Below are 27,500 nucleotides of genomic sequence, written 5' to 3' on the forward strand. Positions count from 1 at the left end.
TTAAAGTGGTAGAAAGAGGGGGAAGGGAGGGGAAGGGGGGGGGGGGGAGGAGGGGAAGTGGTAAAGGTTGAAATTCTAGATCCGATGGGTATTCAAAGCTAGAAAAGGTGATTTTTGTCTCGCCAATTTTGCAACCTGTTGTAGCAACTGCGACAATCATTTTTCGAGACAATCAATGAACTTTAACAAACATGATGCGTGAAATAATGCAAAAGAATCTGTGGGTACCCTGTAAAAGGCATGGCTCGCTGGTTCATCTTCTTTTACAGTATGTCTCTTGCTTTTATGGACAATCCCGGAATTGCACGTGTTGGGGTGGTGTGGAGGGGACGTTTGGCCTCCCCTCCCACAGCCTCGTACCTGCGTTTTGAAGATCGCTACTCTTAGAACAATTGTCGGTATACCTGAAGGCCTGGCATCGGTAAAGATTGTATATCGCATTTTCAGACATGTCAATTGTTATGTTTTCAAGGGCGACCATGGTCCAACTGGAGAAATGGGACTACAGGGAGAAGATGGTTATGCGGTGAGTTCACGCTGCTAAAATAGTTATGTGTAGTGTATTAAGCTTCGACTTTAAAAAAAAAACAGTAGCAAAATTGTTTGATTGACGTGTTTGAATGCTCCATCTAGGGTAGCACTGGTGAAGAGGGACCACAGGGATACCAAGGATCTACAGTGAGTGTTCAAATATTTCTGCTGTAAAAAGCTCATTTCATTGTTGTGGAACAATAAGAATGTTACATAAGAATCCATTCACTTTTGTAATGGCGTATGCCTATTGGTGGCTTTTGTCTGTAAACCAAGCCGTAAAGGAAGTCCATATGATTGAGTTACTCTGTAATTCTTCATGTAAGGGAAGCTTGTAACATCTTTGTTTCGTGGTGATGTGCTAGCTTTATGACGAAAGTGGAATATTCAGTGTACTCCTTCTTAGAAATCTGTGAATGTAGAGCATTCATTCTTAGAACCCATTTTATCAGCCTCTTACCTACATTTTACAATACGATAACTTATCGAACTCAGGTAAAGAAACAGTAAACGAGTCTTGTATGAGGTGTTTTCATATTAACATTATCCATGAGAAAATGAGGGGCAGAGAGGGAGGCTCCCGGTCCAGCCCTTGGGATATGTCATGTCCACCAAAGTTATTTTTAGACGAGCGGAAGTCTTTGTTCTAGCGGAAGTCTGTCTTCCGAGACGTCCGCATGCAACCAGCCAACCTCGGGCTGATTTTGAAAGAAAATAAATATTCATCAGCCTTTCACGTGCGCCGCCTTTTTCTCTTTTCACTAAGAACCTGAGAGCGAGGCAAGACTGCGTGCGGACGTCTCGGAAGACAGACTTCCGCTCGTCTAAAAATAACTTTTGTGGACATGACATATCCCGGCCAACGCCCTGAGCCTCCCTCTCTGTCCCCTCATTTTCTCTTGCATTATCTTCTTAGGGGAGTTACGGACAGCCTGGAAAAATGGGAGAAGTTGGGGACAAAGGAAAATCGGTAATCTTTATGAAACTTAATTTTTTGACTAGTTTTAAGTTAAAAGGGTATTATAATAGCTTTACCCAACAATTGGTCCACATTGGAAAGCCGCTGCGTGTATCGGTTGAGATATAAGTGGTCCAAAAATTTTTTCTTCCCGAATTTCGTATCAAGAATGTTTTCAATCTATGAAAAATTATGCAGACGACAGTTCTGTATTGAGCTTAGAAAAACCATAATTTGTGAATGCTGAACTTAGCCAACCTCTTACATGATCTTTAAGTATATTGCCACGCAACTCGTTATGGAGCTAATCAAGGTATCCTGACTCTTCCAAATTCTTGTCTGAGCTTTCAGAAGGCAAGGCGGATATTTGAATTGTCTTTATCTTCAAATTAGATTTTGCAGCATGTGCTTAACAGAACGGCAAACTGAGGACGGGCGAGATTTACCCGCTTGCATACAAAGGAAAGTTGTAGAAGTGACTTTCTGCTAGCAGGGTAGAGATTGTTAATGATGAGATCATTGTCGGTGATTATATGATCTGCTAAGCTCTACCAGACTGAAAGGACTTCGTTTCTTTGTTACTTTAAAAGCAAAGCGATCGATCCATTTAACTAGTTGTCGTTATTTTAATGAGGCACCCGTCAACTCAACGCTTGTCAACGAAATAAGAGAAAATCACCTGCGTACTGCAGCACTGTTGACGTGCGAACCTGATCTTTCGCCTCTATCCTGAAACTCGGCGACAATACAACGCCGCAATCACTTTCGTTGATCCTTTGCGCGTCTTCTTGTCCCGTGCGGGGTTCTCTTCTAAGATGCCCCTACGGGTTCAAAACCCTGCAAGGGCAACTACCATTTTTCTTTTCTCCGCAGGGAAGAGACGGTATTCGAGGAAGACGTGGTATTCGGGGCCGAAGAGGCAAACGGGTAATTGTATACCCTATTTATACACTAGTTATAATTGACACTACAGCTACCCCGGCTGTTAAGTACATGTATAGTTGTACGCAGAATTCAATGTGTCCAGAGCCCAGATCGAGGAATGGTTATTTACAAACGCAGCAGCATAAGGCGGGGAGAGAGCAAATCACTTTATCAGTACTGAATATGAAAAGGGCGTAGCATAGTTTGCTGTCGTTGGAAATGTAAGGAGTAGAGGGTTTGATCATGACGGACACGGTAGTGTACCAGTCGAAACAGAAACTAAAGGAAACGCAAGGTCAATTTTTGCAGCGTTTTTTGAAAATGTAACATAATGCAAGGGATAAATAATTATATAAATACATAAATCAGTGTTCCTTTAAACTAACAAGGACAGTCAGTTTAAGTACTGTAACAGTTTTCCTCCAGAATCGGAAAATGTAAAAATGCTCAATATTAAATTCTGCCTGATGCGGTCAGTTTTTTTTTCTGGTCTTTTCGTTATTACATTTCTTATAAAATTACTTCCACTTTTAATGATATATTTTTCTTGCATAGGGCCCGTTTGGGGATACTGGTGCTGCAGGAGAAGTGGGTATCGTGGGCGGCAGGGTGAGTTCTGAGTTTTCGGACTATTTATTATATGGTCTATTCCAGTAATTGGCTTATAAAACAGAGTCCATTTTCATGTAAAGCTGTTAATTGATGGGAGAAAATTGTTTGACTACATTTTGGAGAGGAGGCTTCGTCAATAAGGAGACTCCGCAACTAATCAAAGTCTTACGACGTATACGACACCTAAATCGCTTATGCATTCTTGATTTACAGGGATTTCCTGGATCGAGAGGCTACAAGGGACCAACCGGACAACGTGGGCTAAAGGTTTAATGACTCATTTGTTTTTTGTAATTATCGCGCTGAAGAACTTGTTTAACACTTTTGGTCATCAAACACAAACTTTCTTGCGACGATTTGATGCTTAGAAATGTTTGTGCATGAAATAATCGCCTGTCCATTAGGAGTTTCGCTTAACTCTTCAACACGTTGCTAGAAGCAAGTTTGTTTTGCTTTTTTTTTTTTGCGCGTGTTTATTCGTGACCCTTATCCAGTCTCCCCACCGAGCTTAATTTTAATCGTTCTACAATTGTCCTTCTTCGTTTTAGGGAACTCCTGGAGCAACAGGGTTGCAAGGAAATCTGGGAAGGCCAGGTGACCGGGTATGTGACAGCAGATCACATATTATTATTATTATTATTATTTTGCTTGGATGATTCTCGCACGTGCTAGGGCAGCCTTTTGAACTTTTCTTATTCACACTTTTAATACTTCATTAAAAATTTTAACTGAGAAGGATGGCCAGTTCAAATTCGCGCAAGGTTCGGGTAACTCTTTTGGGTGAAGAGATCGCGACTCTCCTCTTACCCACACCCCGCGGGAAGAATTAACGCTTGGCCCCCCTCTCTTTCCCAATAAGGCCAATACTTGATTGTCTATTGTTTTGGTGAAGAACGTAATTCAAGTTTATATTTTTTTTACCACTCAAATAAAAGAATAGAGATCACGGCCAATGAGTAGACAAGCGGTAAAAAGTGGGTTAGAAAACCTAAAATGAAACGAATATTAGGCTTCCTCGTTTCAAGGTCGGATGAAACTTGAGATTTTTGGTTATTGGTTTGGACGGGTAGGATATGTGACTTACTGAAGGGAAAATACCTTAATAACAGGAAATGATCGGTATTTACATATTTAGATAGCGGCAATGATAAAATTTGATACAATGAATCAAAGCAAATTCTACAAATGAATCTAAGCGGAAGCAGTAAGGTATGTAGAAGAATGAGGGCGCGTTCGATTGACCCTATTCCGGAATACGGAATAAGAATACGAGGAGTGATGATTAAAACGGTATGTTTGGCGCGTTTCAAAGCAGCAAGGATAATAAAAATATGTTTAAAATAACATTTTAGCGAATGTTTGACAATTTTAATGTGAATCTCTGTAAAAACGAAGGATTTCTAACTTATATTCCATGTATTCTTATTCCGGAATACGCTCAATCGAACGCACCCTAAGTCATTTTCGTAAATGCGGTTGAATAAAAAGTTCGAAAGTTCAGTTGCTCGTTTTATTTATAAACAGGGAGATGATGGAGGTTACGGGCCCCTTGGTTCTCCTGGAAAACAAGTAAGTTTGTCAGCAGTTCGTTTTTAGAAACGTCCATATATTGTGGTCACGTTCATCAGCGCAAGGGAAGCACCGATGCGGCATTTTGTTGCAGCCTTCAAGGTCGGTAACAATAGATGGTTTGCAACCAACCTCTTTGGCGAAAATGGCGAAATGTCCAAATGATGGATGACGAACAAAAAAGCTAATGAGAGATCTCCAGCCTTAAGGCCGTGATGTAATGTGTTAACCGCCTGTTAGGGTTTAATGAGAAAGGAGCAATCGTCCTGCGTGTGTGACAAGTCCTCAAAACGAAGAAACTAAGCCATTTGATTGGGCAGATGTTTCTGTCATTCTTTTTATACAATCCCGCTAACAGTTTTTGTCATTTTCTCTTGATTGCCAAGGATATGTTCTAAACATAAACTTTTTGTTCGATCCGGGCTTTGGCTTTTGATTGACGTAAAAAATGGCATGGCCTCAGTTTGAGGTGTGTAGCTCTGTCTTTGGTTTCGAAGGGTAATGCCCTCTAGCTCATGAACAAAGCCCAGTAGCACAGGGATACCTCAAGATCATGAATTTTATACATACAAGTTAAATAATGGATTGTACGAACTAGGAATTCAAAGCAATGGTGTAGCAAACAGAGTAATTCAGACTGTGACCATGAGAGAAGTATGATATAAAAAAAAAAACTGTTGTCACACAACTCGTAAGTCTAGCAGCTTTTTAGATCAAACACTGATTTCTCCTAAATCGCAGGGTTTCCGTGGAGTGACAGGAAGGACAGGGCGTGCTGGATCTGCAGGATTACACGTAATTTTTTTCTGTTTTTGTTTTTTTGATTTCCTTATTTTCCCTTCGTTACGTTCTAGTGTACACATTTCAATTAACTCAATGCCTTGTGTGAACTTCGACCAACAGGGCGAAGAAGGAGATTCTGGCACCCCCGGTGAAAACGGGTCCCCGGTAAATAGATTTCCCCTACTTTATTTGGTGTAGTTTAACGCCAGTAATTCAAATAAAAACAGTGATTGACGTGTGATTTTTGTTTTTAAATTTTAGGGTGGCCCTGGCAACCCAGGAATTGCTGGACCAATGGGAGTGAAAGGAGAGACGGTAGTTTATTGAGGGCAAACGTGTGTGATTTATCGAACAACATTTTAGCAAGCGTGTTTCTTTTAATAAACTCGATAACTCTTAACATCTATTGCTAGGGGATGGCTGGTGAGCCTGGAATACAAGGGGAAGAAGGACCCGAGGGCCCTAAGGTTTGTCCAGCGCGTTCCTTGTTTTCATTCTGTGGTTCAAACCTTTGCGCTGAATCAGAAACACAATTTTCGGACACCAATTTTATGCCCAAATATGGACATAAATAAGATCGAAGCTGCACGCGCGGGAAAATGCTTTAGCTATGTTACGGTACATCGGAACAGGGGAATTTTTAAACTCAAACAACCCCATCTCTGAACCAGAGTTAATCGCCTCTGGCTAAATTCATTCGGGATTTTCTATTCGTGTTTTTTTTTCCTTTTTAGAGTGGTTTTCAATTGAGTGTCGAAAGTAATTAGTGAATTGCTTTGGTTTTGCATTACTTCACTCAGTGATTGGTTCAAAGTTCTCGCGCCACTTTTTCAACCAATCAGAAGTGAAACCAAAACCAATTGTGGCTCGCGCGTGCACATTTTCCCGCGCTTTGTGTCGGCTACGTGTAATTACTTCGAGTTTTGATTGGTTTACTGGATTTGTCTCCGTCCTTTTTGATTGGTTAAAGTAATTACTTCGGTTTTGGTTTTACGACACTCATTTGAAAACCGCTCTAATATGTCACAGTATTGGTTGTTTAACAGGGCGATCTTGGACCAACTGGATCGATCGGAGCACCTGGTTTTGCTGGACAACTGGTAAGACAACGTTCATAAAAAGTAATAACGAAAACTTCGACGGCAAGGATTATGGATGAAAGACGATAACAACGGCTCTGCAATGGCTCTCGGGTCCTTTACATTTTAGTACATTTATTTTCCTTTCTTCTCCGACGTGAAATGACCAATTTCGAGGTTATGTTGATGTTGAGGACTTAACTAGTTAAGAACCCGACAAGAAATTTTCTTTCGAAACAGCCTCGCCCTTGATTCTTACCAATTTGATTCCTGGAAAGTTAGTGCATCCATTCCATGCCGAACGGTCGGAAATAATTGTGAAATGATTACAATAACTTGAAGTTATACTTTTATACCTTGTCATCGTCCTTGTGTTTATGACTTCTTATATATGTTGTTGCTATATTGTTGTTTTCTTTTTTTGCGTAACGACAAGAAACCATCAGTTAAGCGCTTGAGCTCCAGAATCTGGCCACATCAGAAATCCGGAATATACCAAGTGGTAGTCGGAAATAAAGGACGTGGAATTTGGAATCCACAGAGAGGAATCCAGAATCCAAGCTGTCGTAAATTGCCATACAAGGGACGAGCACGTTTCCTATATGGATTTTGTCAGATTCGCCTTATAACAGTGAGCTGCGAAAGAAATATTCCAAATCTGAAAGATCATATGCTGAAAAACCTCATCTGGCTTTGTGTTTTAAGTTATTGGAAGATTAAACCCGCGGCATCTTCATGGAAACCCAGCGCCGTTACCGCTGGACCACACCCCTTCCCTATGTTCGCACAAACCATCCACGAAAACTTGCCTAATTTGAAACTCTACTTTGTTCACAGGGGCCTGGTGGGAAAGTCGGCGAGACTGGTTCAATGGGACTTTTAGGAGAAACGGTGAGCTTGCATTGCTTTTCTTTTCCTGCCAACTATAAAAGTTAACTTTCCAGTGATATCCAATGAAATATTAATTTTCCTTGGCGTATTCCCTATTGTTAGGGCTTACCAGGATCCCCTGGGTCGTCAGGAGAAACGGGAACTCCTGGAACAAAAGGTTCCAAAGGCGACGAAGGAATGGATGGTCTCCTAGGAAACCAGGTATTGTAATCTTCACTTGTTAGCTGTTTACACAACAGGAGATTTCCATTGCGAAACTTTTTCATTTGATCTTGGGAATTAGTCGCCGTGACCTTCTCTTTTTGCAGAGAAGTTAACTTTGTCTTTAATCCATATAGGGTTCCATGGGCCACTCTGGGAAAAAGGGAGAAAGTGGAGCTAAGGTGAGTTGCGTCTTAGCCGACCCCGTTTACACGGATCCGGACAAATTTGTGCACGGACAAAAACTTGCACCTTGCGTTCACACGAGACCGGTGGAACTGGACGAATTTTTGAACGGCTAAGTGTGCAAGTTTGGGACCTGAAAAAAGCAGGTCAACTTTTTGACCGGCGCGGTTCCACTATGCGTACGGACTCGTGGAAACACTCGAACCGTGCAAGGTTTTGCACGGTTAGCGTGGTGAAGGCATGGAATCTACTTATATTTTTTCGTTGCTAAGCAAAAATGTTTCAAGGTCGCAATTTCTTACTTTCACAAAGTTACATTTCCCTCTGTTTAAAATCGAATTTGACAAAAACCAAAAGCACGATACTTTTTAGTTTGTTTAGGATTCTGTCTTTGTTGAAGCTTCCTGCTTCCTCGGGGGAATTTGTTCTTATTGTTATCAGGGTACTTTTCCAAAACCATTTTGGTTATGTCTTCGTACTTGCTCCTCACTGTCTTCCAGTGAACTCCTTCGCCTGCTTTTCCGACTTTTTAGTTTAAAACTACGTGCAACAACGCATTTATTTTATCGCTCCACATTTTGATTTGCCGCGTACTTCAGCTGGCTACAACGCGATTGATTGGCTTAAAGCATTAGCTTAACGAATCACAGCAGAAAGTTTAAAAAAGTCATTGAAATGCTACGACTGGTCTCAAAATTTGCACGGACCCATGTAAACACCACTGCTATCTGTAACAGAATTTGCACTGTTCCATGTAAACAGGCGGTCCAGGTACAAAATTCGTTCGTGCAAAAATTTGTCCGGAGCCGTGTAAACGTAGCCTTGTATAAATTAGCCTGAGACCACGTTCCGCTTTGGAACGGAATCAAAATATTTAGGCGAACGAATTGAGCCGAGCATGGGGTTGGGTAGGGAAACAGGAGGAGGAGACCCTTTTTCCCGCCAAAATTTCCCGCTCAGAAAACGTCGCTCACCAGTTTATATTTGTCATATTTCGCGGCAAATTCTGGTCCGTCTCCGTTTTAACGAAACTAGAACGTTTGTTCCTTATTAACGTGCTATTTTCGTTCTTGTTTAGGGCGTACCTGGCATGTCAGGCGGACGTGGTGACCAAGGAAGACCTGGACGAATCGTAGGTTAAAAGACAAAAGGATTTTAGATTGGAGTTCGCAAACGACTACATCCGTTTGACATACTGAGCATGCGCATTTGGTTTGAAAAACGGTTTTTTTTCAAGTGTGCCAGCGAAACCGGAAAACTCGTAATTCGTGATCACTGAGTAATACAAAACCTCGTTTCTCACAAAGGCAGCTACGTAGGTGTTTTTTTTTTATAAAACTGGTAATATGTACGTTGATGGCGTATTTTCAGTGCTTTATACCGTGTTGGTTACTCAAACTAAAGCACACACATCAAGAAATGGACATCTTCGGTCGTAAAACACCTACCTGTTCACATAAGTATTATGAGTTACTAGTGCGGTTTTTAATATTCATAATATACGATAAGTCTAAATTTATTTGTATGATATCTGTTCAAGAACAACATGATAATGATTGTAAGGAATTTGCTGTCTCTTGATAGGGATTACCTGGCCCGGTTGGAGAGCCTGGACTTATAGGTCCTATCGGAAGGATAGTAAGTTGATTTGCAATCGTGGCGGGGCGTCACCAATTTCTTATGAAGTTTGTACATCCATCTATTTTTAACCACAACGTTTCTCATGCGCCCTCAGTTTTTTTTGCTTTCATCTCAAAGCTTGATCGCTGAAGTCATTTGCAAATTACAATAGCATTAGTGAATTTTAGATACATGTTCTTACACGCTGAATGCCATTTGTCAGCCACAAAACAACGCAACAGCACTTTATTAAGCAACCATCAAAAAAATTGACAGAAATGGAATATCAAGGTAAAAGGTCCAGCTCATAGAGAAAACCGTGAAAGAAAGCTGCTGTACTTATGGCAAGACGCAAAAATTGAATCACGCGACTGATGGGATTGACACTCGGTGTTAACCCCATTCCCCTCCATTGCTCGGTCATAGTTAGAACTATGACCAGAGGCCCGTTTCAGTCTCGAAGGTCCCGAAACTTACGGGCCATTTTCGGGTGTCACAATTCCCTTTGTATCTCAAGAACGGAAAGCATTTAAGTCTTCAAACTTCACAAACATTTTGCTTTTTGTTGCCTTGGAAACATGTTCAAAGATCGTCTTTCTAAAACAGGTGGTTGACAGTTTCCCAAATGGCTTTTAGGGCAGAAATGTTTTCGGGACTTTCGAGGAACGAGCCCCAGGTGTCAGTGTCTCTAAAGTCCCGATACTTTTCGGGCTTCTTTCGGGTGTGACAATTTTCTCTCTATTTTAAGAATGCATCAAACTTCAGAATTATTTTACAAGCGGATGGTAATTTCGCAAATGACTTGTCGGGTCCGAAACGTTTTCGGGACTTTCGAGAAACGGGACCCAGCTCTTTTAGAAAAGTTTGTTTTCAGCAAAAGGCTGTAGAAGCAACGAAATATGTTAAAACGAGTGGGCACTGTAAATGAAGGCGAAAAGATTGTTGAGGTGATAGACGCTTTAAAAAAAAAATTCTTGTTGTTAATTAATTTGAAATCTGAAAATCAAACGATTTTGTGACGTATCGCTTTGGCTGTATTTCTCTCAAGGGTTCAGTGGGCATTCTAGGACCTCCAGGTGACTCTGGCTCGAATGGCGAAACGGTAGGTCCATCGCAAAAATCAAACATTATCTTAGAAAAGCACAACTCGTCATGCATAGACACTACTGTACATGCAAGTAATATCCGTTAAAATATACGAAAAAAGTTTCACAGCCCTCTTTTTTTTTGTCTGGCACATTTCTGTCATTCCATTTTCGTCTCCTCCAGGGAGAAGTTAAACATTTTTTTTCGGGCAGTGTTCATTAAACACGACTTGATTCGCCAGTTTTGTCCCTCGAATTCTCCCTTTTCGTCCCATCGAACTGATGAATGACCAATCAAGGGATAGTTCCTCCTCATCTCTTGCCTTACGTTTTTTGAATTCGCGCCATAAGTCGTGATTCTTATTCAATTGTATATTACCAGGACTAATATATTTCGTATAATTTTTAAGGGTCACCAAGGAGAAAAGGGAAGCCAAGGTAAACGAGGAACCAACGGACATGATGTGAGTATGTGTTAACTACGAAGACGGTTGGAGGAAAAAGCAATTCTCTTACGAACCTATTTTGTTACCTGCGAGTAGTCTCTTGCGATCTTCCTAGAAAAGTCAGGAAGAGGAAACTCTGCTCGCGGCCTGCACGTTTCGTATTGAGCGTGCGTTAAAAATTTAAATGTATTCGGTGTCAGTCACGCGTGACCAGTAGCCACAAAAGCACAAAACGAAAACAAACAGTCGGGATATTTTCTAACAACTCTGGGAAACACACGACAATCAAGAAATCATTTCATTGGAAACTCAAGATAGGCCATACTCTTAAAATGCCATTTCATTTTTTACTGAAAAACTTATAGGTTTCAGTCAGACTAGTTTCTGTAACCGACACACAGAGGAAAAACTCATGGGAATTCTAACAGTTAATATTGTCACGTTGTTGTAAATTTCAAAATATTGATGACGCGTAGCGATTGATCATGCGCAAAAACTAAATAATTGGATTTGACAAGTCGAAACTGGACTGACTCGTCCATTTCTTTGGATGAGCGGCAAAGCAGAGTCTTCTTCCTCTTTTCGACTTATCTAGGAAGATCGAAAGAGCCTCTGCTCGCATGGTACTATTTTGTTAGATGAGAATTAGTCGTAAGACTTTGGATAATGAAGTTCGTAATGTAGGTGACCATTACAGAGATCTGACAACGAAAGTTGCTCTGCAAACTTCTCTAATAAAGTGTGGAGTTTCTTGAGGAACGACCAGACATTCCCAAAGTTTTTCCTGCCAACTTTTCCCAGGTTCACCAGAAATGTCGTTTGGTTTTTTCCTTTTCCCGACAGTAGTCAAGCAGACGCTATCGTTGATTGTGAAGATCACATAGATTTGATCTGCAGTTGTGAACATGACAACAATTTTAAATATAATAACAATAATAATAATAATCATCATCATCATCATCATCATCACCAAAAACATCGTCATCCTAACCCCAGCCTCACAATGAACATTTACTTATTTTAGGGAACTAATGGTATCCCGGGGAAGCGTGGATCTCGCGGTGACAGCGGTGGAAAAGTAGGAAAAACTCGCATTGAATTTGACTTGTCAATTGACTTGTTTTCGCATTTCTTCATTCGTTGGTTGCCTTAGAGTCAGTAGTATGTAAATTACTTGGAGCCAACGAATAATTAATGATTAATGATTTTTTTCCAATTTGTCTTATTTGCAAAGGGCTCATCTGGAGACCCAGGAATTCCAGGTTTGCCTGGAGGTGGCGGAGATAAGGTATGTGCTCATACGGGAGAAATGTCCAGAGATACGAAAAGGAAAGGAACTTTATTTAGGTGTATAGTCGTTCTAGCGCTGGAGCACTAATTTAGGGACACGGTCAACTGAAATTCACAATTAACGCAAATAAAGCCAAATGTTGGTTTTTGAGGAGAAGTTTTCATCATGTTTTTAAACCTATTTCCCACCCCAGCAGTCAACATCCTTTAACATCATTCAACAAAATCGAACCGATGTTGAAGTTGTTTGCCCGGGTCCTTAGATCTGTCGTAAGTTGAAGCAAAGTAAAAAATAATAACTTCTCCTCTTACGCATCCAGGTTATTCAATTGCGACTTGCTTTCATACTTTCTCCTTCGCTTAGCGCCGGAACCGGCCTCACGTTTCCTTCGTGCCCTGATTGGTTCGTTTGATGGCCTACGTTGTCTGTGATTGGTCAAGTGAACTTTTGTTTTCGAAGACGCCGTGTACGTCCCACTGTGTGATTTCAAAGTGCATTTTTTTCAGGGTCCAAGCGGAGGAAAAGGAGACAACGGAAATCCAGGATTTGAGGGAGTGCAGGTAAGGATTCGTTTTTGATCGATTCCTTGCTTCTCTCTTGTGTTTCGGATTGTTGCCTCTGGTAAGTAGGCACTTAAGATCGTATTGTGTTCATCTGGCCATAGATAACGTAGTTGTTGGTTACCAGAAAAATGTTCAGCGTTCGAGGTAGTTCGAGACTGTGTATTCCGGAGTTGTGATCATCCGAGTACGCAGCTTGTGGTATATAGGAAGAGGAAGAGAGGCTGACCGAAATCTACCTAGCGGAGATGTGAAAAGTGGACGGTCACGTAAAGGAGATGAAACTCTCGTGAGGCGAAGTGCAGAAGAAAGCCTAAAGTGCAGGCACGCCGGGTCTTGAACACGCTCTTGCATCCAGTCAGGATTGAAAGGTGATAAATGGGTGGGAAAGTTAAATGTTGGTGGTCAAAGCTGGTGTTAAAGTTCGCTTTTTTTTGCTTTGTTATTTTTTATGCAGGGATTTACCGGCCTTGTTGGAAATCGTGGTCTCCCAGGCGGCCCAGGAATCAAAGTGAGTGAAGGATCATCACGAAATTTAAAATTTGAGATTCAAGCCAGATGTTGAAGAAAGTTTCATCTAAATCATTATCGCCGAATACAGTTCAATAGACGACAGTTTCTTGTTGCAGGGTTTCCCTGGAGAAGAAGGCTTAGCTGGATCTTTGGGAGACCAAGGGCAGGAAGTAGGTTGTTTGAAAATTGCATATTGCTCGAAAATATTTTTTGAACTGAAGTGGGCTTATTGAGCTGACAAAGTATAGAGGACGACCTTGGGTATGCAAAGGAAAAGTTGAAGACTGCTACATGTAAAGTGATTGAATTCAATACTGAACCGGCTTTTTGTTAGTCTGCTACACAACCGTTTTTAGGGTCATCACACAACGCTCCTCTCCGGAGCGTTGCGTGACGACACTAAAGCTTTTTGTAGCTTTTTACGTTTCTGTATTCCTTGTTTCACATATAGGGAGCTCCTGGCCACTACGGAATGAAAGGTGTACTGGGAGATCGCGGGTCACTGGTAGGACAAATTGCACAGATCATAATAAACATCCCAGAGTTAGTTCTGCAACAACCACGAGGACTGTCTGACATTGTCACTTTTTAAATTCCTTCCTAATACTAGGGCGATAGTGGAATCCCGGGTGGTACGGGACCTCAAGGACCCGCGGGACCATCGGTTAGTAACTGCACTTTATACAGTTAAAATGCACGCGGTGATCTTTCAATTCGTTCTGTAACCACGGAAACGATGTAACAAAGATGAGATATGGTAATATTCGTTTTTCAGGGAGAACCTGGTGATGCAGGGAACCCTGGCGTAAGTGGCAAGCCTGGACAAACGGCAAGTGCAAAATAATTACTTTGTGCGATGAACAAAGTATAGTTTTCGGCTCCGCTTTTGGACTTTGTTTTTTTTTTTTTTTTTGGGGGGGGGGGGGGGGTGGCGCAATTCGGCTGCGCATGCGTAAGTAAGATTCCAACTCGGCATCTTCTCAGTCTGAGGCAAAGTACGCCTTAGGTCATCGTATGACTCGGTTACACTAATTTCTCCCGGTATTGTTAAGAAAAAGTATGAATATTTTAATATACCATCGTAGAAACTTGTAAAGCATCTGTTTATTGGTTTTGATTGGAGACAGCAGTTTTAAATGTGAACAACTATTCTACGATCACACTTAACCATGTGATTGGGTCACGGAATGTGGACTTTGGACTACGGAATTGAATTGGATATTGATCAAGATATTGTAACATAAAAAATGGCAGAAATACTGTGAATTTTAAAGGAAATCGGCTAAAAACTCCTTCGAAGTGTAGGCTACCCGTAACCTCTTGTTCATGGATGTATTAATCGATAACGACGCGGGTATTCTCCGAAGAGAAGCTGAAGCGGTGAACTTCCGATTACTAGTTCGAATACTCCACCACTAAGCTTCAGCTAAGAAGCTAGGCCATCTATCTTGCCTTCTGAAGTGTTTAAGGGTGGCGCTCTGTGAAGTAGATCAATAATTATTGGGGAGTTTAACAACCGGAAGAGAAAATTTCTGGTGCCGGGACAGTGTTGTCTCCCAGATTTTTATACTAGTCATCTCTAATGGAGAAAATACTTAGCAATGGAAATGTGGTTGTGTGAAGACAAGTTAAAAAGGAAAACAGCTCACTTCCGGTTGCTGTCCGCGTCTCAAAAACGCGCGTGCTTAAGCTCCCTATCAACAATTATTGGGCGAGGTTGAGCAAAATATCGTGTTTCGTCAGTGGCGAGCACATCAATTATTTGCCGAAGCTGAAGGCTGAGACAAGTAATTGATCTGCGAGACAATGACAAATCACGATATTTTGCGATAACCGAGTTCAATAATTGTTTTATCATTCGATGACTGAGTTTGTTTTTTACAATTCCCAACAATAGCCCTTTTCACGGCTAGTTTTTCTCATTTGCATTATAATGTAATCTAACGTGAGTGCGAGGCAATTTCGGGTTAAAACTACAAAATAGCCCGAAATTGCCTCGCATACATCCTGGATTACATTGTAATGCAAATGAGAAAAACTAACCGTGAAAATGGCTATTGAATCACTTTCTGAAAGCTCAGGAAAGCGAACGGCCATTTTCACACAAGAGTGTGGTTTCAATTACGCATGAGAAGAATATTATTTGCAGCAGAACACTTATTTGTAGGCAGTTATTTGCAGGTCACGTGGTGGGATCTCGGCCAATGAAAAGGAAGGAAAATATACGTAGAATGATAGTGAATGTTAATGCTCGTAAATGAATTATTTAGTGAAAGATATTCGCTGCTCTGGAAATATCCAACTTCTTGACAGCCACTAAGCGAAAAGAAGACAACCGACCAAGAAAATTACCGACTGAAGGGGTTTGTTTATGACGAAAAACCATGTCAGTTTTTTTTCTACATTGGGGTGAATCGCCTCCGATCTGCGGTCTTGTGAAAAGCACTATTCAGTTGAGTGGCCTTTTTCGGCTAATAGCAGTTATTTGGATAAGCTTGCCGCGAAGTTGGTGAGGCCGTGAAACTGTCAAAGTAAACTGAAACAATTTCACAATTTAAAATTAATTAAGGTCTGGCCTAGAACTCCTCATCTCATATTATCTACCCATTACATCTGTATGACCCCAGTTTTAAACGTCTTCCTGCAGGGTTCGCGAGGTACAGGTGGAATGCCGGGAAATGCAGGAGACGATGGAAGACCGGTAGGTGTGCAATGACGTCAAAGTTTAAACAATAACGAATTTTCATTGGAGTATCATCTCTGTCACGTGATAGGGTTACCCAGGTCCTGATGGTTTTGCTGGAGGCAGAGGATTAACTGGTTTACAGGTAAGTTGGCTTAAATTTATGTAACAATTCTCGCTGGTGGGATGGTGGACACTGATGTAACTGTGTGTAAACTTCACAGAGCGACTTTCCTATGACCTTGAAAAATAAACGTAAAAACAGAACGAAAACAAAAATGCAAAACATTTAATTGGCTTATCGAACAAAAACAAACCAGCGCAAATTTTCATTGGCTGAGTGATCGCGGATGCAAACAACGTCATCTCTGCATGGAACTTTCTTGAAAGCGATCAGCGTTTCGCTTTGACGTCATTTAAAATGCAGTAATGTGATTGGGCAATCGAACTGTTTACTGCCCATATTAGGAGTTTCCTTGGCGGGAATAAGGAGAGGCTTAGTTTTAGTCTTGGCAAACATTGGTCCGTGAAAAAAAATGGCGAACTCTTTTTCAAGGTCATACGAAAGTCGCTCTAAACGTTGTTTCTTTTTGGTTTTTTAAATTAGGGCCCACGTGGAACCCTTGGAACTCCAGGCCCACCCGGACAGAGGGGGACACAGGTAAGGACATGCGTATTTGTGTTTTTTTTATTCCTAAGGAAGCATGAAACTCAAGGAAGAACGAAGACGGCAGTCAAGGGAATGTCATCTGAAAATAAAACTTCATAGATCATGTTAAAATGAATAGATAAACAATGGCAATGATTTTAACTCCAGCTACGTGATTTCTAGGGTCCTCTTGGAACGATGGGTCGAAGAGGAAACATCGGGGAAACAGGTGATAAGGTAAGAACGTCACACAGCTTTTGATGTGGATTGCCACTTAACCCTCTCGCCCCCAGGGGGTTCCGCCACATTGACGAGTAAAATCGTCTAGCGTCAGACAGTAAAATCTATATGCGGTCGTTTTAGGAGGGAAATAGTTAAAGGGGACATAGGTTTTTGGTGGACGAAGATGTTGTTAATTCTTTCGCTTTTTAGGGGTTCCGCCACATTGACGAGTAAAGTCGTCTAGCGTCAGACAGTAAAATCTATAAGTGGTCGTTTTAGGAGGGAAACGATTAAAAGGGACATAGTTTTTAGGTGGACGTAGGTGTTGTTAAGCCTTTCGCCCCTAGGGGGTTCCACCACATTGACGAGTAAACTCGTCTGGCGTCAGACAGAGGGAAATCTATAAGTGGCCGTTTCAGAAGAGAATAAAGGGTTTATATTTCTGGTGAAACTTTTACGATCGAAGGACCAAAGGAGAGGAAAATTCATCTTGGTTTCCTACTAATAAACCTGTCTAATTTTTATGTGGCTGCATTTTCTCCGCAGGGAGAGACCGGAGAAACTGGTGAAAGCGGAAAAGATGGAGTAATAGGAAAAGTGGTGCGTGCAAAAATGAGTTCAAGTGAAGCTATGATCTTCACAGTTATGAACGCAATTTTTACAATTGCGTAGAGAAGCCTGAAAAATTCAGGACTTCAACGGGGTTTGAACCCGTGAACTCGCGATTCCGGTGCGACGCTCTAACCAACTGAGCTATGAAGCCACTGACGTTGGGAACTGGTCATTTGTGGGTTCTAATACCAGCTCCCAGCGTCAGTTAGCTAGAGCGTCGCACCGGAATCGCGAGGTCACGGGTTTAAACCCCGTTGAAGTCCTGAATTTTTCAGGCTTCTCTACGCAATTGTAAAAATTGCGTTCATAACTGCGAAGATCATAGCTTTACTTGAACTCATATCCGCAGCTCATGTATGATTCATTTCATATACCATTCATCATTGATTCATTCCTCACGGGACCATTAGAACCCACAAATGACCAGCTCCCAACGTCAGTGGCTTCATAGCTCAGTTGGTTAGAGCGTCGCACCGGAATCGCGAGGTCACGGGTTCAAACCCCGTTGAAGTCCTGAATTTTTCAGGCTTCTCTACGCAATTGTAAAAATTGCGTTCATAACTGCGAAGATCATAGCTTTACGTGATTTCATATCCGCAGTTCATATATGATTCATTTCATATACCATTCATCAAAAATGAGTTCGTTTCATCGTTCTGACTAAAAATGTTCTTTGGACTTGACAAAGGCTTACTCCACGCCCCATTTTTCTCCTTTCTGAACACTTCTTCCCGAACAACTGCGGTAAATAATTGTTGGCTACTATGTCGAACCTTTTGTTATCACAGTGACTGTTTTACAATACTTTTAATTGAAAACCGCTCCGTTAATGTCATTCTTCTAGGGCGAAAGTGGTCTTCCTGGCAAAATGGGCTCTCCCGGAGACGCAGGAAACATTGTAAGTAGGACGGCATTTTCGGGTTTTTGGATTGAAAATAAAGGACAAAACATAAGTGCGTTTTCCGATGACATTCTTTTAGGGACCAGCCGGAATGATGGGGCTTGTCGGATTACAAGGACGGCCTGGACCTAAGGTAAGTCAGAAACGCCTTAGTGTTATCAGTATATTTTTCTTGTTGTTCACTTTAAAGGTTTTCAACTGCTGAGTTCTCTACACACTCTTCTGAGAACGTATTAATCTTTTCTAGGGAGAAGTAGGACAGTATGGATTACAAGGCAGCACAGGTTTACCAGGGACTCCCGGTACACCTGGTCTTCCTGGGATAAGAGGGCCGCCTGGGTCCAGTGGGTCTGACGTAAGTCCGTACCTTTTCTTATTTATTAGTTAACTTAATCTTCTATTACCAATAAGATAACTTTAAGGTACAAATAAAGATGTTGTTGTTGTGTGGATGTATGAAAAATAAAGCGAAGAGGATTTATACCATGTTAAAAACCGATGGGACGGAGCTTTCCTCGGAAGTCCTCCTTGATCGTCGCTGTTAATGCACTCTTTTTTTCTATCTGTCTGCCGTCTGTGTCTGTGTTATCATTCTCATTCAAATATTGTTTTCCACAAACGAACTACAAGCTGCGCTTGGCTTGAATAGCGCCGTTTATAAAACAATCCCTCTTATCGTCGCTTTCCGTGAACTGCGTTACAATAAATAAAGAAATTAAACCCCTTTTATGTGCTTCATCTTTCTTTCTTTGCTTGTTGTAGGGAACGTCTGGCAAGACGGGTGGCCCTGGTCTTCGAGGAGAACCCGGTGCTACGGTAATTTACTTTGAGACTCCCTCCGATTTAACCGAATCCCTTAAAATGAATGACTTCTTCTTTCTCCGATTTCATTTTCCTCCTTTTCGTTTCAGGGAGACCGCGGTGGCCCTGGTGACTTAGGAAGTAAAAGGACCAGACGGATCCAAAGGTATTTCTTATTTACGAGTCTCGATATTTAATCATTGGTGGTAGTTGGGTAATAGTTGGCAAGTTGGAAACAAAATTGGCAAGATGATTAAAGTGATTTCGCTTACTCTCCGATAGGATTTTAAAAAATACGACCAACTGAAACATAAGAAGTGATAAGTAACCAATACCAAAACCAAAAAAATAAAAAAAAAAAAACCAGGCACACAGTGTTTATTTGATCACCAATGGAACAATGAAATCCCCGCGAACCCTTGGCTATAACTACATCGCGCAGGGCACAGTCACCACAAATCAAATTTTGTCCATATCCTCTCTCTAGGGAGACCGAGGCGATCCTGGTGAGCTGGGACCAGCCTGGAGGGCCTGGCCTTAAGGTAATTTTAAAAAATCTCTAACGTGCCTACATCCCAACAACACCCTTAATACACCCCCTACCCCCCCCAGAAGTTTGCTTAATCATTGTTTTGCAATTTCTCCTGAGGATATCCTGAAGATATCCCAAGAGATATCCCAAGAGATATCCCAAGAGAAATCGAAAGCAAAAATTTTGGGGGTGAAAGAGGTGTATTAGTGGGATTTGTGCCATAGACAACAATAAACTTTGCAGTTTCCTTTCCACTAACAATGCCAGTCCCCTCTTCAAATCTCTTAGACGCCGCGATTGGAAATCTAAAGCGGAAAACTGTTCGAAGTCTCGAATATCGATACCAAGAATTACATCGTAAAAACATGCTTTCGCCTCAGACCGTGAACCTTAGTCACAGTGACAGATTTAAATTTGTCACGCTTTCTCATAGTCACGTGCAACGGTGCAGGGACTGTGAGAAGTGACAAGTTACGATTGCGTTTGTTGTGATACGTGACTGGCAACTTTACTTGACTTCGTAAACATTAACAGTAGGGACTTCTTCGGCTTTAGAGCTGCCTCTCGTGTAATCCTAACACAGGAAAAGCGATTTGAAGTTACAAAGCTTTCAATCGTAAGTCACACACTATGAGGCGTTATCTCGGTGTCGATTTGAACGGTGATGGACGCAACGTCTCTTGGCTCTGACGTTTTAGTCAAGTGGCTTAATCAGCTTTATCAAGAGTTCAAGAAGAAACGAAGTTGCGCTGATCAGATCAGCAGTTTTATGCAACGTATATCAGCATGATTTTCTGAGTCCATTACTTGCTTGCTTCAACTTTGTTTCCTATGTCTTAGGGATCCGACGTCCTTTGGATTCAAGGTGAACCTGGTCCGCGTGGAGAAAGGGTTGAAGCTTTGCAAGAGGTAATATCAACCGGTGGCTCAGTTGGTTGAGCACCGTAAGTCTGTCACGCGGGAGGTCGTGAGTTTCAACTCCGCCGGACCAACACTCAGGGTCTTTAAATAACTGAGAAGAAGTGCTGCTTGTAATTACATCTGCAAATGGTTAGACTCTCTAGTCTTCTCGGATAAGGACGATAAACCGGAGGTCCCGTCTCATAACCCTTCAATGTTCATAATCCTGTGGGGACGTAAAAGAACCCACACACTTGTCGCAAAGTAGGCATGTAGTTCCCCGGTGTTTGTGTCTGTCTTCTGGTGGTGTATCATGGTTGGGAGGATAAATGCTCGGAGATATTAGCTACACCAAGCTACTCTAAAATCCGAGGGTAAAGAAAGATATATGATGGTAGACTAGAATACTAATGCTTATTACGCTACCTAGTAATAACAGTGTCAGGCAGTGTATATTGGCAAATCCAACAGGAATCAAATCTTCCCATGAACTCCCTTGGGCTGAGCTATACCTGGTGGCTATTGTAGTATAAAAGCACAGCACGCTTTCAGTGTTCACTCTTGTGATTGCCACGCGAAAATTCCATGTTTATTGAGAGAGAGGTAAGAGAGATTTTAGCGGTGAAATGGAGGGTTTACAGTGAAATTGTCAACATTTGAGACATTGATTGCGAGCAAAAGAAGTTGTCGTGTTTTGAAGCTATAAGAGTATATTGATGGGTGAAGAAATTGATGAAGATGTTGATGGACTGACATTTGTTTCAGGGTTCAAAGGGATTGCAAGGGTCGCCTGGCCCTGAAGGTCGCCAAGGTTTACAAGTGAGTTGGTGCACAGGTGTTGACCGTGAAAAGCGGTTGTCCATCTTTGTTTCGTACCCTCTAGGGGCGTGGCATGCAAATTTAAAGATTTCAAGGTTTTGGCCCTACTATCCCAAATCAATTGCAAAGGGATTTGAAGAGAAATTTTCATACAAATTATAAATATGTATACGTTTAAACATAGTTTCACTCTATTCCGGCTTAAGATGAATGCAACTTAAAAAGTTAGGTCTCGAATCATTTTGTTGCATTCATTTTAAGCCGGAATAGTGATAAAGTGGTTTGTCCACCTGGCTGCTTTGTGAACGCTTATATGTGAACCATTATCTACCAGGTATAACTTTATTTATCATGCACTCAACAAAATATCGCGTTTCTGGTTGGTCAATGACGAAAGCATAAATGGGTTATAGAGTGCAAAAGAGGTTACAGAGTGTAATGCGGAAGTTGCTATGGGGAAAAAACCGTCGATGGAGTGATTTTGTTGAGTATATGGTAAATAAAAAATCGTATGAAATTCGTGATTTATAGTCACTCGCCTGCGGCTCGTGCAATTTTGAGGACTTTCAAAGCATCACTATGACCATAAATCTCGAAATGCACTTGCGTTCATGCGATTTCTTATACTTTTTTTTATCTCAAAAGGTAAAGGAATTTCGGGGAAAAAAGTGAAAAAAACTCATAGCGCTTTTCCGGGTAATATCGAGGCGTGAAATGGTCACTAACGTAGAAAGTTCTTTGTTGATTATAGGGCTCTGAAGGTCCAACGGGATACAGAGGACAAACGGTATGACAACACAATATTTCTTTTATTCGTTTCTCTTTTGATCACAAAACGGTCCGCGTCCTTCAATTCATGTCCATGCTCATTTAACGGAAAATGACGGCGCCCTCGTTTCACGCATTTGCAGTCTTAAATATAAGAACGAGACGGTATCCATCCACTTAACTAAACCCAAATTTAAGAGGTTTACTTCCTTGCTAGTTTGGAAACCGGGAAAGGGCCCTCTTTTGGTTGTCAACGCTTCCATCTGGGTTCAGATCTTATTTAAAGTGCTCATAGAGCGGTTTTCAATTGAGTGTCGAAAGTAATTAGCGAATTGCTTTGGTTTATGATTGGTTCAAAGTTCTCGCGCCACTTTTTCAACCAATCACAAGTGAAACCAAAACCAATCGTGGCTCGCGCGTGCACATTTTCCCGCCCTTTGTGTCGGCTACGTGTAATTACTTCGAGTTTTGATTGGTTTACCGGATTGTCTTCGTCCTTTTTGATTGGCCAAACTAATTACTTAGGTTTTGGTTTTACGACACTCGATTGAAACTCGCTCTATGACCAATTCATCAATTTGAATTTATTGCCATTTAATCAGTTCCTATTTCGATCAACTTTTTTCTCTGTTATTTCCTTCGCCAAGGGGGACCCTGGAGTTAGAGTAAGTAAAGCTGTTGTATCATCCTTGAATTTACTGAAGCTTACAAGAATTTACAAAAAATTTGAATTTCTTATAAAACATTATCTTTTTTCATTTTTTTAGGGCATCGCAGGACAACCGGTATGAAGTTTTCCTTCTCCTGTAGTTTACTTCTCTTAATGTTTGGTCTTTGAAATGCAAGGTCCTTGAAGCCGGTTTCAAATCTTTTTTTCCCTCGACTAACTGTATTCCGCGCGGACGTAATAGAACCTTCTCCAAAATGGCGGCAACGGATTTAAATGAGTTAAAATTGAACTGAATAAAAAACTGATACCAGAAATTAAAAGAGCACCTTTACTTAGTAACCCTGCAAAGTTTCAGCGTATTAGGTGTTATATCAGCTGAGGAAATGTAACTGTTCTTCGAGTTGTTCGCTTTGTTTTTCCAAGAGAATATTTCTATTCGAAACAAACGAATTTCAGAATCGCTTATTTTTGTTTTCACCCTTCCAAGTCTCCGCCATCTTGAGTAATTGTGACGTGTAACAGTTCTGGTATTGTTATGATGCGCGACTCGCTCGTCATTAATACTGAAGATGGCGGTGTGCGGGAAACTTGAAACTGGAAATAAGCGATTCCAAAATTCTTTATTTTTCGTCTTATGAAAAGACTCTTTACAACTGGCCCATTGTTATTCGAACTTTTTCGTTCTCGAGGACGGCGTCGTTGCTTCAGCAACCTTGTTACCCTAGACATTTTAAATCGTCGCAGATGTCTTTTTGAATTAAAACAGACAACAAAAAGTTTGATGAAATTGAACAATATAACCAGTGTACTAATTGTTTACTCTATCGGAGCAAATGACATCCGTATGGTTGTGCAAATGTTATTGCAGGGAACTCAAGGACTTCCTGGCCCACCCGGTCCCACGGTAAGTTTTCCTTATTTTTTGACTCGGACTTCGAATGAGCAATTTGCACTGGAAGACGAAGAGGAGGTGGCATTCATCCATTTGAATTATTTTTATCGGTGAAAGGGCTTTAGAAAGTTCCTCTGGTTATATCGTATACCACCCTGCTAGCAGAGCCTTTCTTTTGCTTCCTCGATTTTGGCGTTCTCGAGAAAGACTCTGCATGAATCGACTAAGATCTTTATTGAGTATGTGCTGCATGTTTCCAGGATACAGTCTAGAACCCAAGCCTAATATGCCAGATCTCGCCGCCATCTTGGTTTTTCACGGTACAGGGGGCTCAATTATAACCATCGGTTCAAATTCATGAATATACTACCTTTTTTCGTGTTATCAACGTCATAACATTCCGCAGCGATCTTAGTAAACTCATATTACGTACTTGTTGCACATACATGTTTTAAAAAAAATATTGACAGTTTACTTGCACTTGGGGGCCGTCCACACAAATGCGTTTTGTGTGGAAACGCATGCGGACGTTTTACGAAAACGCTCTCTTGTCTGAAGGTTTTTGAAAACAATCTTAGTGTGAGCAAGCGGAAACGGATGTTTTCGAGAATGGATACGTCACTGGCATCAGCATTGTAGCGTGGACTCAGTTCAAGCATGCGTGGTATGGAGAAAGCAAGCTCGAGCAAAAGCTTCCGTTTTCTTAATATCTATCTTTCTTATCCAGTTTGGACGGTCGAAGACCTCATGAAACCGCTACTTTTGACATAAAAAGATTTAAGTGCGTTTTTTTAAAACCCGGCTCTGTTTTCTGTTTGTAGAAAACGAATACAGTGTGGAAGGGCCCTTAATATGTTATATTCTTTGAAGTAGCTTCTTTTCGGTGTTGATTTCAAGCCGAGGGGCACACGGTACGAGTCTACAAATTATGGGATTAGCAATTATTGATCTACATAGTCAGAATCCCCAAGTTTGGTGTTAATAGACCCAATACACCTTATTCCAAAATGACCGCCATTTAGATATTCTTTTGTTTTTGTTGAAATTAGACCTTGATGCCTCGTTCAAGGCAAAATATTCTTTTGAATTTTCAGCTTAAGAACGAGGCATCATGGGCTAATTTGAATAAAAACAAAAGAATATTTAAATGACGGCCATTTTGGAATAAGGTCTATATTAAGCGAGATACTTTGTAATTTTGACGTATTTAAATGGCTCTATCTCAGTCAAAATTAGCCCGATTAACACCAAACTTGGGGATTTTGTAAATCTTGGTGTGCTCTTTCCGGCTATATGGATCAATAGTTGCTAATTCCATAATTTCCAGACTCGTACCTATTCCCCTTCGGCTTGAAATCAGGCATCGTTAAATGCTCTGGTTTAGGACTCTAGTATAAACGAACACAAACATTGCATGTACTAAATCCTATCTACTTGCTTTCAACAAGCTTAACTTTTATCCTGGCTAACAAGCGATTTTCTTTCCTACCAGACAGACTTTGGTGCCCTTAGCGGTTATTTTCAGGTATCTGATATTTAACTTTGCAACATATACCACATCTCTGAAGGGGTTACTTTCTTTGCAAACAAGAATACAGTACGAAAGAAGAAATGATCATCGTACTTACTAGACAATTTAAGAAATTGTCTCCTATAGACACCTGGAAAATTCAGGCGGCCTCGACGGGACTCGATATATCCCTGGGTGGGGAGGTGCGGCGCGGCCCCTCATACCCTGACCCTGTTTAAGACAAATATTGCTGATTTTCCTACTCTGTTTAAGACAGAATTCCGATTTTTGATACCCTGTTTAAGACATTTAACCCAGTTTAAGACAAAAATTGATAAATCGATACCCTGATTAAGACAAAAAATGATAAATTCGATACCCTGTTCAAGACAAAAATCCCGAAAAACATACCCTGGCTGGCCGCACGTCCCCATTAAGCCCTTTTAAGGGAGTACCCCCCGCCCCCGGGCTATAAAGCCACTTAGTTGGGAGCAGGACAATTTGTTGGGCACATATGTTCCCGTTAAATTAGTCTAGTAATCGGGAGATCATAGGGGTGGATATTGTTTGGAGCAATCCGATTTTTTCCGATCATGCCTATCCTCATTTGTTGGAATCGTATTTTTACGGGTACAAAAAACGATTATGGATTTTCAAATGCTTGTTACGTAAAATGGAAGTTAGAGACACCATTGCAGTTAGACAAGATAAGCAGTTGCAACCTACAGTCAGCGTCAAAATTAGTTGAGCCACTTTGCCAACAGAGCACATTAGCAACGACACTTACATTGGTTTCAAAGAAAAATAGTCCAAAAAGTACTTATCCAGGATACCCCTTCGCCACTCCCCCAATCAATGGTTATGTAGCGCTGTTTACAAGGTTCGTAGGCAACGGAAAACAACACAGCATTTTTCCGGGGTTGAGGGGGAGGGGGGATTTTCGCGCGGAGCTTGAAAAGTATCCTAAACGATAAGAGTGTCTCAGCAATTCTGACGCCGATTGTGGCCTGAAAAAAAAAAAGGATCGACGGCTGATAGGTTTTCAAACCCATGTCCGTGTGATTTGCGCTGCAATGCTCAGCCAAATGAACCATATCAAGCCAGCTTGGAGCTGATTAAATGGGAGCTCAAGTTATATTATATCCCGTGAGAGGTGAATGAAATGACTTTAGAATATGTTATGGTCTTTGTTTGACGTGCATTTTTCAGAGATGGGACAATCAACGAGCCTCGTACGATGCTGGCGCTGAGAAAGCACAGCTTTATCGAAGCACCATGGTAGGTCTTGTGAAAAGATTGTCTGTATGACTGCGTTTGCAGCCGGCCAAGATTTTCAACTCACTAAACGACCTGCGGTGCGTTTTTTCCCCTTTAAACGGAAGAAAACCCCGCGAGTTCCAACTTGATATCGGTTCTCTCACTTCCTAGAAAGTACTAGGGAGCTTAAGCACGCGCGTTTTTGAGACGCGGACGGCAACCGGAAGTGAGCTGTTTTCCCTTTTAACTCATCTTCACGCAACCACATTTAAATTGCTAAGTATCGTTTCTCCATCAGAGATGATTAGTATTAAAATCTGGGAGACACCACTGTCCTGGCACGCAAAATGTTCTCTTCCGGTTGCCGTCCGTGTCTAAAAAACGTTCCTCCTTAATTAAGCTCCCTACTATGGCCACAACGCAAGAATCGTCACAACCGATGAACCGTCACATTCATTGAATGCTAACTGTTTTAAAGTGATACTGAGACTGCATGAAACCCTTTATCAGCGCTGTTTGAAATGGGTGCCTAAAACATGCCGCAGATAATTGTTAAAGGTGGTTCCGTCACTGAAGACAATGTTATTTTTCTCCTTGTACTTGCTCTCTCCCTGACTTATCTCATTTTTCTCTGTAGAATGAAAACCCGCCATCAGTAGATCTGGTAAGCTATGTTACGCTATGTTACGTTCATCACAAATGACAATTTGCCTGATATTTCCAGCTTGCTCGGGAGAATTATCAGGAAATCAGCGCTAATTTTCAAAGCTATTAATTACAAGGCTTAACTCGATTGTTGAATGTTATGGCATTTTTGGAGAGGATAATTTCAGAAATATCTCCGGCTCACGTCTCTTGTTTCGGCCATTGTAGCGAAATGCTCTTGATTTTCTTGTCTTAATTTAGTTCCAAGTCAATCTAGCTTTGCTCCATTATCAACTCGAACTACACAAGAAACCAAATGGTACAAAAGAATTTCCAGCAAAGACTTGTAAGGAACTTAGCAGGTGCTACCCAGATCTCAATAGTGGTGAG

General features: G+C 41.3%; 3 protein-coding genes across 3 annotated transcripts in view; all 3 read left to right on the plus strand.

Moving 5' to 3' along the window:
* The window catches only part of LOC138014540 (uncharacterized), a 50,488-nt gene extending 33,013 nt beyond the window's left edge, over positions 1–17,475 (plus strand). The window contains exons 25-57 of the mRNA XM_068861655.1: positions 473–526; positions 634–678; positions 1,448–1,501; positions 2,363–2,416; positions 2,969–3,022; positions 3,239–3,292; positions 3,574–3,627; positions 4,550–4,594; positions 5,336–5,389; positions 5,498–5,542; positions 5,639–5,692; positions 5,791–5,844; positions 6,424–6,477; positions 7,294–7,347; positions 7,450–7,548; positions 7,686–7,730; positions 8,813–8,866; positions 9,319–9,372; positions 10,403–10,456; positions 10,850–10,903; positions 11,910–11,963; positions 12,120–12,173; positions 12,683–12,736; positions 13,194–13,247; positions 13,366–13,419; positions 13,701–13,754; positions 13,860–13,913; positions 14,025–14,078; positions 15,897–15,950; positions 16,024–16,077; positions 16,540–16,593; positions 16,765–16,818; positions 17,350–17,475. Coding sequence (XP_068717756.1) covers positions 473–526; positions 634–678; positions 1,448–1,501; positions 2,363–2,416; positions 2,969–3,022; positions 3,239–3,292; positions 3,574–3,627; positions 4,550–4,594; positions 5,336–5,389; positions 5,498–5,542; positions 5,639–5,692; positions 5,791–5,844; positions 6,424–6,477; positions 7,294–7,347; positions 7,450–7,548; positions 7,686–7,730; positions 8,813–8,866; positions 9,319–9,372; positions 10,403–10,456; positions 10,850–10,903; positions 11,910–11,963; positions 12,120–12,173; positions 12,683–12,736; positions 13,194–13,247; positions 13,366–13,419; positions 13,701–13,754; positions 13,860–13,913; positions 14,025–14,078; positions 15,897–15,950; positions 16,024–16,077; positions 16,540–16,593; positions 16,765–16,818; positions 17,350–17,475 — 1,863 coding nt within the window. The remainder of the gene's footprint in view (positions 1–472; positions 527–633; positions 679–1,447; positions 1,502–2,362; positions 2,417–2,968; positions 3,023–3,238; positions 3,293–3,573; positions 3,628–4,549; positions 4,595–5,335; positions 5,390–5,497; positions 5,543–5,638; positions 5,693–5,790; positions 5,845–6,423; positions 6,478–7,293; positions 7,348–7,449; positions 7,549–7,685; positions 7,731–8,812; positions 8,867–9,318; positions 9,373–10,402; positions 10,457–10,849; positions 10,904–11,909; positions 11,964–12,119; positions 12,174–12,682; positions 12,737–13,193; positions 13,248–13,365; positions 13,420–13,700; positions 13,755–13,859; positions 13,914–14,024; positions 14,079–15,896; positions 15,951–16,023; positions 16,078–16,539; positions 16,594–16,764; positions 16,819–17,349) is intronic.
* A 789-nt stretch (positions 17,476–18,264) lies between these two features.
* LOC138053134 (pulmonary surfactant-associated protein D-like) lies at positions 18,265–19,660 on the plus strand. Its single transcript, XM_068899808.1, has 6 exons — positions 18,265–18,313; positions 18,396–18,449; positions 18,564–18,671; positions 19,079–19,132; positions 19,228–19,280; positions 19,603–19,660. The coding sequence occupies exons 1-6, from the start codon at positions 18,284–18,286 to the stop codon at positions 19,625–19,627; spliced, it is 324 nt and encodes a 107-aa protein (XP_068755909.1). The 5' UTR covers positions 18,265–18,283; the 3' UTR covers positions 19,628–19,660.
* An 858-nt stretch (positions 19,661–20,518) lies between these two features.
* Positions 20,519–27,500, plus strand: part of LOC138040168 (collagen alpha-2(I) chain-like) — a 14,421-nt gene continuing 7,439 nt past the window's right edge. Inside the window, exons 1-10 of the mRNA XM_068885946.1 lie at positions 20,519–20,540; positions 21,315–21,368; positions 22,120–22,155; positions 22,784–22,801; positions 22,904–22,921; positions 23,675–23,710; positions 25,191–25,223; positions 26,418–26,486; positions 27,103–27,129; positions 27,372–27,495. Of these exons, the coding sequence (XP_068742047.1) occupies positions 26,484–26,486; positions 27,103–27,129; positions 27,372–27,495 (154 nt within the window). The 5' untranslated portion in view covers positions 20,519–20,540; positions 21,315–21,368; positions 22,120–22,155; ... (3 more) ...; positions 25,191–25,223; positions 26,418–26,483. The remainder of the gene's footprint in view (positions 20,541–21,314; positions 21,369–22,119; positions 22,156–22,783; positions 22,802–22,903; positions 22,922–23,674; positions 23,711–25,190; positions 25,224–26,417; positions 26,487–27,102; positions 27,130–27,371; positions 27,496–27,500) is intronic.

This window comes from Montipora capricornis, chromosome 1 (assembly GCF_036669925.1).
Source record: "Montipora capricornis isolate CH-2021 chromosome 1, ASM3666992v2, whole genome shotgun sequence".
In the NCBI taxonomy this organism is placed as follows: domain Eukaryota; kingdom Metazoa; phylum Cnidaria; class Anthozoa; order Scleractinia; family Acroporidae; genus Montipora; species Montipora capricornis.

Coding starts and splice junctions, on each gene's coding strand:
- LOC138053134 (XM_068899808.1), top strand. CDS start 18,284: ATGGGCTCTCCCGGAGACGCAGGAAACATT. Junction 18,450..18,563: donor AAGGACGGCCTGGACCTAAG/GTAAGTCAGAAA, acceptor AATCTTTTCTAG/GGAGAAGTAGGACAGTATGG. Junction 19,281..19,602: donor AAAAGGACCAGACGGATCCA/AAGGTATTTCTT, acceptor TATCCTCTCTCT/AGGGAGACCGAGGCGATCCT.